Consider the following 13468-nt stretch of genomic DNA (forward strand, 5'->3'; position numbering starts at 1 on the left):
GTCATGAATGGACACAGAAGTGATTGGTGTCGATCACTCACTGTGTTAATGCAGGAAAGGAAGTATTACATTTACTAGCCCCCAGCTCTCTATTCTGAAACAACCCCCCCTCTATGTGCCCTCAGCAGCTGCCGGCAGGAGAGGAGGGTAGCCAGCAGCACTACAAGGGTAGGGGGATACATAGGGGGGCCCGACAGCAGATGGAAGCAGATACTAGAATCGATATCCCAGCAGCGCAGCAAGAGGGAAAAAGCCAGATGCGCTACAGGGGTATCCACAGGAGTCACAAAGCAGTAAAGCCGGCCCACCTACTCAAAAAAATGTCTGGGCCCCCCCTCCCTCCTTTGAACTGATAGGGCCAAGGCTTGGTACAGGAGGGCCGGCTGTATTGCCTTATCATCCGCCTTGCTAAAAGTATCTCTTTAAAATTGCTTGTAAGGCTTGTATTGTTTGGAGTTCTCATTTTAAATGAAACTATGGTTGGGGATCATTTTTTTTCTATTATGTTAATAAGTCTTTGACCCATTCCTGGCCACGCCAGCGTCCCTTTAAAAGGTCTGAATGCCAGGGGGCGAGAAAGATTGGCCATTGCGGCTGGCTGTCACATACAACTGCAAACAACTTATCGGGTAAAATTCTTATGCATATGAAGACTGCTGTTGGTTAAGCTATTCAGGCTACACACCTGAAACCGCCCACGCTTGAAGGCACTGGTTCCAGAGGTGGTCCCCTCGGACAAGGCACATTCAGCCAGTGCTTCTACAACCCTTTGCGTGGCATCAGATACTTCCCGTCTTGTGCCATCCTCATCCGCTACTAATAAAAAAAGAAAAAAAAAAAGACAAAAACAGGTCACACTGCTCAGTAGATTTCGTGACTTACAACCTCCTACCAAAAATAAAGGGGGGATACGGCAGAAGAATACAACGACGAGTGCGGCTTCCAGTTGATAATACACATTGCCATGCTCAGGCCGAAACCAGTGGTAACACATGAAAGACAAAAAAAAAGCAATGAAAGCCCAGGGCTCTTACAACCGTGCCTTTTAAGACACAAAGCTAGACAAACACAAAAAAAAAAAAAAAAAAGGCAAAGTGAGGGAGCAAGAGACGTGAGGAACACTTCTGAGGATGAGTAAAAACAAAAATAATAAGGGAACGCATTAAAAAGAAATATATACGTACGGAAATAACCAAAAGGGATGTTTCCTATGGTAGGGGCCTAACTGTAAGCAACACTACCTTGGCGGACTCTTGACCTCTTGAATAAGCTGTTGGAATGCCGCAACCTGCATGCCCAGCTTTTTAATTTGCGAGCCCACGGTTTCTTGCTAATAGGGTTTTTGAGACTAGGACAAGTAAAGCTTAGGCCAAAATATCCACCTCCTGTCTGTAGATGCGCGGCTCCGCTGCCCAAAGAGCGCTTGGTGCAGGCATGAGAACTCCCAGGGTGCCAGGCCTCTTCAGAGCTTTCCTGGAGAAGGTGGAAGAAATGAAGAAAAAGAGCAAACAAGAAGATGTAAGACTGAACATGTTACTGTGAAGCACATTGGTGAACGGTTGCAGGGATTTTAGAGATTTACACATAAAGGCCTTGTTTCTTCTTTTTTCTTTTTTTTTTTTAGAAAAAACAATGCTCATCACACTTTTCCCGTCTCCATGTGTAAAATATACTGCTGCAGTAGAACAATGTAGATAACCCAAGTAATCCTAACAATATTCACTGCAAAACAAAACCAAGGTGTATTAGATTGTGCAGAAGATTATTTAAACCCTGAATCTGGACAAAATTATTCCTTTCGGGGGGGGGGGGGCCATGCCTGCACTGCAAGGGTTAATTGCTTTTGTGTGTCTAGGGTAGGGATCAACAAACTTTCAAAACGTAAGGGCCAGGTTAGTATCCCTCAGATTTTTTAGGGGGGACCGGACTGTGGCCAATGGGAGCAGAAAATGTCCTGGAGTCAGTAAGGGGAATTGTACCCCATTGTCTGTGTAAGGAAATAGTGTCCTATCATTAGTGCTGTTGGTGTCAGTAGAAGGAATTGTGCCCCATTGTTGGTGTCAGTGGAAGGAAAAGTGCCCTACCATCAGTGTCCATAAAAGGAAAAGTACCCTACCATCAGTGTCAGTGGAAGGAAAAGTGCCCTACCATCAGTGTCGGTGGAAGGAAAAGTGCCTTATCATCAGTGTCAGTAAAAGGAAAAGTGCCTTATCATCAGTGTCAGTAAAAGGAAAAGTGCCCTATCATCAGTGTCAGTAAAAGGAAAAGTGCCCTATCATCAGTGTCAGTAGAAGGAAAAGTGCCCTACCATCAGTGTCGGTGGAAGGAAAAGTGCCCTATCATCAGTGTCAGTAAAAGGAAAAGTGCCCTACCATCAGTGTCAGTAGAAGGAAAAGTGCCCTACCATCAGTGTCAGTAGAAGGAAAAGTGCCCTACCATCAGTGTCAGTAGAAGGAAAAGTGCCTCATCATCAATGTCGGTGGAAGGAAAAGTGCCTCATCATCAATGTCGGTGGAAGGAAAAGTGCCTCATCATCAATGTCGGTGGAAGGAAAAGTGCCTTATCAGTGTCAGTGGAAGGAAAAGTGCCCTACCATCAGTGTCAGTGGAAGGAAAAGTGCCGTATCAACCAACGTCAGGAGGAATAGTGCCCCATCTCCGGTGTCAGTGGGAGGATTAGTTCCCCCGTCAGGAGGAATAGTGCCCCATCATTGGTGTCATTAGGAGGAATAGTGCCCCATCATTGGTGTCATTAGGAGGAATAGTGCCCCATCATTGGTGTCATTAGGAGGAATAGTGCCCCATCATTGGTGTCATTAGGAGGAATAGTGCCCCATCATTGGTGTCATTAGGAGGAATAGTGCCCCATCATTGGTGTCATTAGGAGGAATAGTGCTAGTGGCAGGAATTATGTCTCATTGTTGTCAGTGGATGGAATAATGCCACCAGGCCAGGTAAAGGCAACCAAAGGGACGATTTCTGGGTCCTGGGCCACAGTTTGGATATCACTGGTTTGGGGAGAGGAAAGGTGGGGGGGGGAGATTTACTTACCCGATTCTCTGCTCCTCCTCCCCAATGCTAGGCTGGTCCCCACAGCATCTGCACTTCTACGTTCCACCTATCTAAGTTCATGACATCAAAACCAGAGGAGGGTCCATAGCCCTGCACTGTATGTGAGGGCACCAAGGGACAGTCCACTGACAGATCTTGGGGGTGAGCCGCTTTCCAGGGGAGCAGAGGATCAGGTAAATAAAACAGTTTCTACTCTCCCCTAGACAAAATGAGCAATTAACTGTTACAGTGAAATTATCCCACTACAAGGGATACTTTCTAATTTCCCTGGAGTTGAGGCTTTAAGAAATACAGTGCCACAAGATCAATACACCTGGTCCTCCAATGTGTGAAAGATGGAGAGAATGCTACTCAACCATTTAATCATATATATTTATCAAACAATTTTCTACACGATTCAGTGTGCATTGGTTTTGCTTTTTCATTTGCCATATACAGCTTTCTTGAATGAAATGCTTGAAAGGCTGGCAGAGATGAAAGGTATGCCGAGTAATGAATGGGTGGGAAAGTTCCAATTCACATGACGGATACTTCATAATATTCACAATACCCTCATAGGACAAGACATAGGAGGACTCAAATCATTTGCTATCAGCGAAAAAAATGTCAATGCTGTAAAATCGTGGTACGGGATAAAACATCAGACACCTTCAGTACTGATGAGTATGCAGCTTTAGGGGTAAAGTGTTGGTATAGGAATTAAGGTTAGGTGGTCTATTTATAAATATGTCAGGGGGAAGAAAAAACAAAAAACAAACATTCAGTACATCTTTACAATACATGCATTTTCCTGTTTTTTTTAATCACTTTACAACTACAAAAAAATGCCTCCTGATCTGCTAGGAATGTACTTTTGCTCCTAATTTTCTTTTGTGGCTGACACCCTGCCTTTTCTGGAAAACACAAGGAATGGTGTCAGCCCTGCCCAGTTGTCTCTTGGTAATCTACACAAACTCTGACACTCCCCTCTTTGCAACATAAAGGCTAATGCAGACCATAGACGGGGAGAAAACCGGCCGTTTTTTTTTTTTTTACAGAAAAACGAAAAATCGGTCGTTCAGTCGGCTGATGTTACCACCATTGGTAAAAGAAAGTCGGATGATTTTCGTCCCGTCTACGGCCGGCAAATACAATAGCGGTGTCCCTGCAGAAAGCTCCGCTATTATATTTGACAGAAGAAATAGAATATGAAGAAGAAGAAACAGAATATGAATAATAAGAAGAAATAGAATATGAATAAGAGGTAAAAGAAGAAATAGAAAATGAAGAAAAAGAATAGAAAATGAAGAAAAAGAAGAAATACAATATGAAAAAGAAGAAATAGAAAATGAATAAGAAGAAGAAATAGAATATGAATAATAAGAAATAGAATATGAATAAGAAGAAGAAATAGAAGATGAATAAGAAGTAAAAGAAGAAATAGAAAATGAAGAAAAGAAGAAATAGAATATGAATAAGAAGAAGAAATAGAATATAAATAAGAAGTAGAAATAGAATATGAATAAGTAGAAAAAGTTGCAACATTGTAACTATTTGTATCCATTTCAGATACAGATGTTTCTATTCGGATACAAATAGATACAATGTTGCTATACTTTTAAATGTCAAATATCGGACTGAAATTCTTTTTTTTTCTTCTTCTTATTCATATTCTATTTCTTCTTATTCATAGTCTATCTCTTCTTTTTCTTCTTATTCATACTCTATTTCTTCTTTTCTTCTTTTCCTTCTTCTTGCCGGTCACTGCTCGTTCGCATTTTTAAAAATCGGTATAAAGATCAGCCGATTTGTCCATCATTGCCGCGAAAATCGGCCGAACAACAAAATTGGCCGATTTTTTTTCCAACATGACCGACAAAAAAAAAAAAAAAAAAAAAAAAAAAGTGTCAAAATCACGAAAGACAGCCGACCTATTACCCCACTAACGATCCGAAAATAGGCAGATTTTTTTTTTCTGCTGAAAAATCGGCCAGTTTTCTCCCCATCTATGGCCTGCATAATGGTTTTGTAGTCCAAGATCAGAACTGGGAGGGGTGATTACACTTCTTGAGATAACACGGGAGCACATACGAGAAGTCCAGTGTTAGGGTTTACATACACTTTAAGTGTTAGGGTGATGTTAAGGTAGAATTCCAGGCTAAACCTAACTAGTCATAAAAATGCTCCCTAGATTTCCCCCCAACACCTCTTCTAACCTATGCAAGAAAGATGTATATACTTGCCTATTTACAGCCTGCTACAATGTGGTCACATGATCACCTATGTAGATGACAGCGAGCACTTGGCAACAGCTAGGAATGCCTGAGAGCTGTGCCATCACCCATAGGCTCCCATGGCTCATCCATTGTTGGCACTCCCTCTCCCCTGCAGCTGCCACTGGCTGACACAAGGTAGCCGGATCACATGACTGGATCGGAGCAGCCTGAAAACAGGTGAGCATATACATCTTTTCTATACAGGTTAGTCAGGGGGAGTGAGCATTTTTAAGATCAGTTAGGCTGGAATTGCACTTTAAAAAGAGGCCCTGTAACTGAAATCCAGTATTTTAAAGGCTTACTTGCAGCTTTTTTTCCCTTTCCATTAACTGTAGGATGACAGCGGTTTTGTTGCGCTAAAAATGGCATGTCATACCGTTATCCTTTTTTTTTTTTAATGAACTTTATTGAAATGCCACAAAGTGACATTTTATCAAGTCCTCTTGGACACAGCATGGTGCGCGGTAGTTGATTGCGTGCATTGCACTGAAAACGTACATGCTTTTTTCAATGCACACCAACGCTATGTGGTGGCATGAACTGGCCAGTTGGGAGACGAGATATTTTGCCTAGTCTTTTAGTGGAACTGCACTTGATGCAGTCATACTATAGCTGGGGTGAATGGGCTCTTAATAAAGAAGTAATTTTCACCCTAGGCTGCATTTTCTTTGCATACGCAATCCGGAGTAGGTTCTTTGTTCACTGTATGTCAGTGTGCCTTTCTGAGCCTATCAACTTCCTCAGTGAGAAAGCTCACAGGCTCAGAGAGGTACACTGACACTCTACTGTTGAGGGCCGGATAGGGACAGCCAGAGGGCCACAGGTGGTCCTAATTTGCAAGGTCTGCCTTTGAGTGAAGGGGTTTAACACGGAAAGGTTTCTTCACAGTAAGAGCTGTGAACATGTGGAATAGACTCCCTCAAGAGTTGGTTATGGCCAGCTCAGTGGATTGCTTTAAAAAAGGCCTGGATTCTTTCCTAGACACACAGAATATAACTGGATACTAATATTTAAAGGCAAAGTTGATCCAGGGAATATCCGATTGCCTCTCGGGGGATCAGGAAGGAATTTTTCCCCTGCAGGAGCAAATTGGATCATGCTTTGCTGGGGTTTTTTGCCTTCCTCTGGATCAACTGTGGGTGTAGGATTATATGTTTTTTTTTTTTTAATGGTTGAACTGGATGGAAATTGTCTTTTTTCAGCCAGACTATGTAACTATGTAAAATCCACTGCTGGGGTATATGATAACAAACCTGCTTTGCCCTAGTTTATAGAGGATCACTCGCATTACTATAAAACCTTGTGAATATTTTTACACTCCAAAAAAAAAAAAAAAATGGGGAATCCATTTTGGGTTACATTTCTCATTTAATGTCATACACTGCTAATCTGCTCTTCCAAGTAACCCTAAAATTTCTACCAAAAGTAGTACAATGGCTGTATAAGCGCTGGTTCACACTGCGTTGACTTTGTATGTGACTTATGATACATAGAGTCACATGACAAATGAAAACCCATTTATTTCAATTATGACCATTCCAATAAATGCAATTCAAGTTGCAGTCCAGTTGCGCTCGACTCCTCAAGTCACAAGCAAGTCGCACTGCATAGTAGCACTGGAAATTGCACGACAATGGGTTTGCAGGGGGGCTGCCATTGTAAATTTACTATTGTCACCCTGAATAATTTGTTGGCTTTCCCAATCTTGTTATAATGTAGCCCTATACTCAAATGTTAACCTAAAGTTATGTTTAGAATCTTTTTAGTTATACTGGCTCCAAAAAAGTATTTTCCTATATACTGCACTTGATTTGCGCCCTCTGCGGTTTCCTTTATTACATGAACGAATACCTAGGTTTTCTGTAAACCGAGCAGCACTGCAGAAAACCTTGAGCCGCATTTTCTCCAAAAGAGGCCTGCATTTCAGTCCTTTTCTTCCTCTTTATCAATCGTAGCAATTAAGAGTCAGTGGGAGCCACAATTCATTGTACTATAACAACTGATACAATAAACACAGGAAGAAAAGCACCTATTATTTCTTTAAATTACAGTGCGTTCTTTTGCAGATTGAGCCTGCTGCTATGAAATGCAGAGAAAGAAGTGTACTGAAAAACAGGTAATTTTTTTTTTTGTAGATGGTTCCACACCTGTATGACCTACCAAATGAGCACATGATACTACGTTAATCTTTGAAGCAGAGTCTGAAAACAAGCACTACTTACAGATGGCGTCAACTGATCAGGTACAGAAATGACAGCTTCAGGATCTTTGGCTACCATGGAACCAATAGGTTCTGCCTCCTCTGGTGTGGCCTGAATGCTGCCAGTATTCACATTTGAGGCTTCGGGGGCAGGACAAGACAGGGTATCTTCGGCAGATGAAGAAAGGGGAGACTCTGTGCTCTGCGTCTCCTTTTGACTGTCGGCATAGGAACTAGCAGAGCTGTCCTGATACAACAGGGTTCTCAATTTCTCATCCAGGGTCTTGATGCGGTTGTCTGCAAAGTCTCGTTTGGGGGGCCCTTCTGTGTCAGACTCCTGAACTGAAGCAGAGTGTGCAAGCGATGACTCTGAGACAGGTGTCTGAGCAAACGTAGCTCCATCTGGAGGCGTGGCATTGTCTGACAAAGGGAGCCCGAAGGACAAACCTGTAGTACTTTGGGCAGGTAAGGGGCTAGAAGTGGGATGAGCAAGGGTCTCCACTGTGTATGTCAACCCATTTATTACTTGTACATCTTGATCGCTACAGAGCTGTAAGCCTGCCTGCTGACCTTCAGGTAAGACAGCAATACTGTTCCCTGGCACATCACCCTCTGTATTGGTCTGCAGTGCTTGTGGGGACGTGCCATTAGCAGGAGAGGGCACATGAGCTGTGGATGCCACAGGCATAGTTTCTGTGACAGAAACCTGACCATCTGTTGAAGTGGGGAGAGCAGAGTGCTCTGCCTGACCGGAACAGCTGTGCCCAGCAACAGAAGAATCCTCAGGGAGACTATGGCTTTTTGGTTCACTATGTGCTCCTGGTAGGAGAAAAAGAAAAAGAAAAAAAAAAATACCACATTAGACTATTATTCCAATCCTTGGACAATGCCATATTTATAACAGGATACTCACATCTTCTAAGAAAACTACAAAGATGTACACACTTAGGCTAGTAATGTAGGGCTCGTTCACATGTGAGGTTGGGGGGGGGGGGGCTGGTAGTAGTAAAACCCAGCGTTTGAGCTGTGTTTTTGCCATCCCCCAACTGCTACTTCCTTTAGCTGCAAAGGCAGTGGCTGGGGGTGTACACAAGCAGCAGCAGGAATTTTACTCCATCACTCTCTGCGGGCATAGTGCCACTGACACCGAACCACTGAAGTGATTAGGGGAACTCTGAAAGTGCCCCGGTTGCATGTCGCTAGTGTGGCGATCAGTGGGTTAAAGCAGGCAGAGAGAAGTTGACACAATGTCTCCTCACTCCCTGTCAATTGACTCTCTTAACAGACCAAAGATCGTGTGAACGAGCAGTTGTAATGGAATTAAACTCAGCGGAAAAAAAAAAAATCTGACAAGTAGGTTTTTCATGACAGAATAGACCCTAATCAGTCTCTTCTATCATAACTGCTTCTTCCTGCCTGTCATCATTAATGTACAGTGAGCCGTGCATGCGCAGCTCAGCACAGATTTATGGCACCACTCTGTTCCACTATGATGAGACTCTCGTGCACAGGCACAGGAGTGATGTCATCGTGGTCTGGCCAATCAAGTGGTCGAAGAGTCTGAACCTTAAAGGGAGTCCAGGAGCAGATGAAAGCGTCTGACAGCAGAAAGCACTTACCAGCACACCACTGGAGGGGATCACTTTGCAGGTAAGTCTGCAATAATGTGCTAATATGTAGTGCACACTAGTACATTATGGCATAAAGCTCCCAGCGGACATTTCTTTTTTTTACTTCTTAAAGGATAAGTTCACCTTTGTAACATGTTACATCCGTATTTAGGGTATAACTTATAACTTGTTATAATACCGCACCTGCCCAAACTCTCCAATTCCCAAACCCCTGGCAGGGGTGGACTGACAACTCATGGGGCCCCTGGGCAATAGGGGATCATGGGGCCCCTGTGTCCTTGCTCAAACTCAAAAAAGCCTATGAAAACGGTACCAGGGGCATCTCATGGGGCCCCCTACTGACCCCGGGCAGTGCCCGAGTTTCCATATGGTCAGTCCGCCCCTGACCCCTGGTAAGCGTTCTCATAGTTCACCGATTCTTCCTGCAGTCAGACAGCTGATTGAGAGTCTGCAGGATCCAGGCATTGCACCAGTGATCTGCTGATCATGGATGCAATGCCTTATGGCTATATTGTAAAAAAAAAAAAGAATACATGCACATTTTTTTTTTTACCTGCAAAAAGAAGTGCATTTATTATTTTAATGTGGAGGTTTAATTTCTCTTTAAAAACAGAAAAATATCGATTTGTAAAACCAAAAGGTCACAGGGATACCATTTACTTACCGCTGAACTTGGGAATCTTACAAGTCAATATACAACTATTAAAGATTTTGTCAAGCAAACCATGACTGAGCAGTATTACATATTCAGATCTTCAGCCCAGCTTAAAACAGCTTCTATCATTGACTGCCACCCTTTAACGTGACCAAAATAAAAACATAATGCTCCGGTTTGCCATCTTGTTTTAGAATCTGCAATTTCCGGGGCTGTCATCCCCATTCTGTAACTTCACAACCTAATGTAGATTTTGGATTAGATTACACTCACTGCATTAAAGTGGACAGAATCTGGAAGAGTAGCAAAGCCAGAAGTTGAAACCGACAGCCCAGAAAGTTGCTGCAGGTTAGTATTAATGGAGCCCATCAACATTTCATAACAGAGTAAGCCTATGCTTGCACCTACATACACACACGGACAAGTTTGTTGGTACCCTTGCATGGAGAAAAAAAAAAGAAAAGAAAAAAAAAAGCCCCCTTGATTTGCCCTGAAGAACTTGAAATTGACCTAAGTATTTGGCATCCATCATTGTTTATTCCATATTTTTTTTATCAGACCCTCTTCATTAACTTTTTTCATTTTTTCACACTCATGCACAACTTGTGCATGTTTATCCCATATTTAATAAAAATAAAACATGCGTTTGCTTTTGATTCCACATAATATTTTAAATAGTAAAACAAATGAAAATGGCATGGAGAAAAATGATGTTTGTCTTTCAACAGTGGATTCCTTTTGGTTATTCTTACATTGAGCCCACTGCTCAAAAAGCAACAGATGGAGCCATCGGATATGGATTTACCTTGACCTTCAGATTGCATTTCTGTGGAAGCTTTCCTTAGCGCTTTATCTACTATTCATATTATCTGTTCAATCTGGGGTCGATATTCCTTTTCTGGCCATGTCCAAAGAAGGTTGGCTACACTCCCATGGGCCTTAAACCTCTTAATATTTGTAACATGACTATCAATCTACTTGGAGATAATCTTTTAGCTTCCACCTATGGCATGTCGGTCTCTCATTTTCTATCTGATCTCCTCAGACAACACTCTGTTTTATCAGGTCAGTATGGTGCACACAATGAGTGGAGCAGAGAGTGACTTTTTAATCTCCATTTACAGGTTGACTGATTACAAGATGGAAGGAGTGCATTACAGAAAACAGTTAAGCCAGCCATAGATGGATCGAATCTCAGCCTGTTCAGCAGGGACCAGTTCAGATTCAATCCATCTATAGGCAGGCTGGTTGTACTGAAGACGATCCATCGATCAGCTTCAGTACAACTAGCCTGTTGGATTTTGTTCATGTGATCACTACCAGCGGCTATAGCCACTAGCAGTGATCATGATGTTCTCCCGGCAGGGAAAGATCCCTGCCTTTAGAACACAATATCGCTGAGGGAGGGATTCCCCTATCAACCCTGACTGTGTTGATGGGGGAAATCAAGCAATTTTTGCATAATCTATGGGCTGCATTAGTCTGAAATATCAATATAAGCCAATTATTTTTAATCTTTGCTAGGGATACCAACAAATCTGTCCAGACTATGTAGAAGAAGTAATAATTTATTTTATTTCACACTTTGCTTTGCTTTACTCTATGAAATTCCAAAAGCATTCAAGTATACACGAGAAAAAAATCAGAATGAACGCAAAATTGTTTCAATGAGCTGTAAAGGTTTCAACAAATTGTACATGTCTAACTAGAGATTATGCATACATACATACATACAAACACACGCACCTGTAGCTTGTTGAGGAACCTTTACTGTAGACTGAGCTTCTCGATTTCTAATTGTTTGGTTAATGAAAAATCTCCATCGGCCAACTGGTGAGGACTGCAGTACTGACTCCCCTATGGACAAAAAAAAATTAAAATGAAAACTTAACCAAAACGAATCCAGCAAGTGGATAGCTAGAGGTTGGTTGCAGGCTGCGCCTCCCACTATACAAGCTTGGATGTCTGACATTAATAATACTTCACCCTATAACAGTGGTTCTCAAGCTTCCTAATGCCGTGACCCTTTAATACAGTTCCTCATGTTGTGGTGACCCCCAACCATAAAATTATTTACCCAGTAATTATAATTCATGAAGTGTCGTTTTACCTCCAATACTGCTGCTTTCAGCACAGTAGCTGCTTTCAACACAGTAGCTGCTTTCTACACAGTAGCTGCTCTTTACACATCAGAAATATGTTTTTCTGATGGTCTTAGGCAACCCCTGTGAAAGGGTCGTTCGACCCCCAAAGGGGTCGCAACCAACAGGTTGGGAACCACTGCCCTATAAGAAAGTTATCTATAGTAATAGAGGCTGCCCGACCAATTATTATAAGATATGGGATAGGTGGTTACAGGCCGATACCACATGTACCTCTTAAAGCGTACACGTAGTATTGCTACCTCTCAATGTGATGTACAATCGCCTGCAAAAGGTATCTATGTTAACCCCTTGCCCTCCAGAGGATTTACCCCCTCCCTGACCAGGCCATTTTTTTTGCGATACGGCGATGAAATACTTTAACTGAAAATTGCGTGGTCATGCAACGCTGCACCTAAATTTAAATTTATGTCCTTCTTTTCCCACAAATGGAGCTTTCTTTCAGTGGTATTTGATCGCCTGTGGGTTGATTTTTTACGCTATAAAACAAAAAAAGACCGATAATTTTGAGGGGAAAAAAAAAACGATATTTTTGTCTTTTTGCAATAAAACATATCCAGTAATAACATTTAAAAAATAAAAATTTGTCATAAATTTAGGACAATGTATTTGGCTACATACATGACTTTGCTAAAAAAAAAAAAAAAAAAAATCCCAATATGTGTAAATGAATTGGCTTACAAGTTATAGCGTCTACAAATGGTGGTATATATACTGGGATTTTTTTTTTTCACTAGTAATGGTGGCAATCAGCAACTTATAGTGGGACTGCGGCGGGCATTCTGACACTGGGGGGAACTGAGCTGGTGTCACCAACATCCCCAGTGACACCAATACAGTGATCAGTGCTAATAAAAAGCACTGACACTGTACTAATGACACTGGGCAGGAAGGAGTTAACATCTGGGGCAATCAAAGTGTTAACTGTGTTCTTTACACTGTCAGCACACTTTTGTATGGCTCTGATATGCAGAGCCATACAAAGCAGCGTGCAGGAGCTGACAGGGGAGAGATCTGTATTGTCTACATACAGGTCTCTCCCTTGTCAGTGATACTTGGCAATCGCCGGGTACCAGCATGGAATCATCGTACGGTACCCGGTGATCGACAGCCGAGCCGCGCGTGCCCCCCTACCCAGAAATGCAAAATCACATATACACACACACACATTATATATACACACACACGCGATTTTGCAAAGGGAGTCCACCCTGTGGCAGTATTTCTGCTATAGGGCGGACTTAAAGCGGTCAATCCTGTTATTGCTATCCGCTCATGTGCAAGGTCTCGGGGATTTGTGCACATTGTACTGCTGTGTATTGTGTATCTTAATTATTGTTGATATCTGTCTACTCTACTTTATGTACTTACTGTAACGGAAGTTACCATGCTTTGTTTGAGCCTTTTCTTTTTACTGTTTTTTATGTTTGTCAAACGTGGTTTCTTTGATTAAAAAAAAAAACCTGAACCTAAACACCGCATCTCTGTATATCA

At 42.2% G+C, this 13468-nt stretch overlaps 1 protein-coding gene across 1 annotated transcript in view; it reads right to left on the reverse strand.

The window, feature by feature from the left end:
* Positions 1-13468, reverse strand: part of WNK3 (WNK lysine deficient protein kinase 3) — a 190185-nt gene that overhangs the window by 34215 nt on the left and 142502 nt on the right. The window contains exons 16-19 of the mRNA XM_089669140.1: positions 11559-11669; positions 7549-8345; positions 1242-1473; positions 686-816 (exon numbers count right to left, since the gene is read on the reverse strand). Coding sequence (XP_089525266.1) covers positions 686-816; positions 1242-1473; positions 7549-8345; positions 11559-11669 — 1271 coding nt within the window. The remainder of the gene's footprint in view (positions 1-685; positions 817-1241; positions 1474-7548; positions 8346-11558; positions 11670-13468) is intronic.

The sequence above is a fragment of the Staurois parvus genome, unplaced genomic scaffold (assembly GCF_062004578.1).
Source record: "Staurois parvus isolate SC_StPar_1 unplaced genomic scaffold, SC_StPar_1.0 ptg000068l, whole genome shotgun sequence".
Lineage (NCBI taxonomy): Eukaryota > Metazoa > Chordata > Amphibia > Anura > Ranidae > Staurois > Staurois parvus.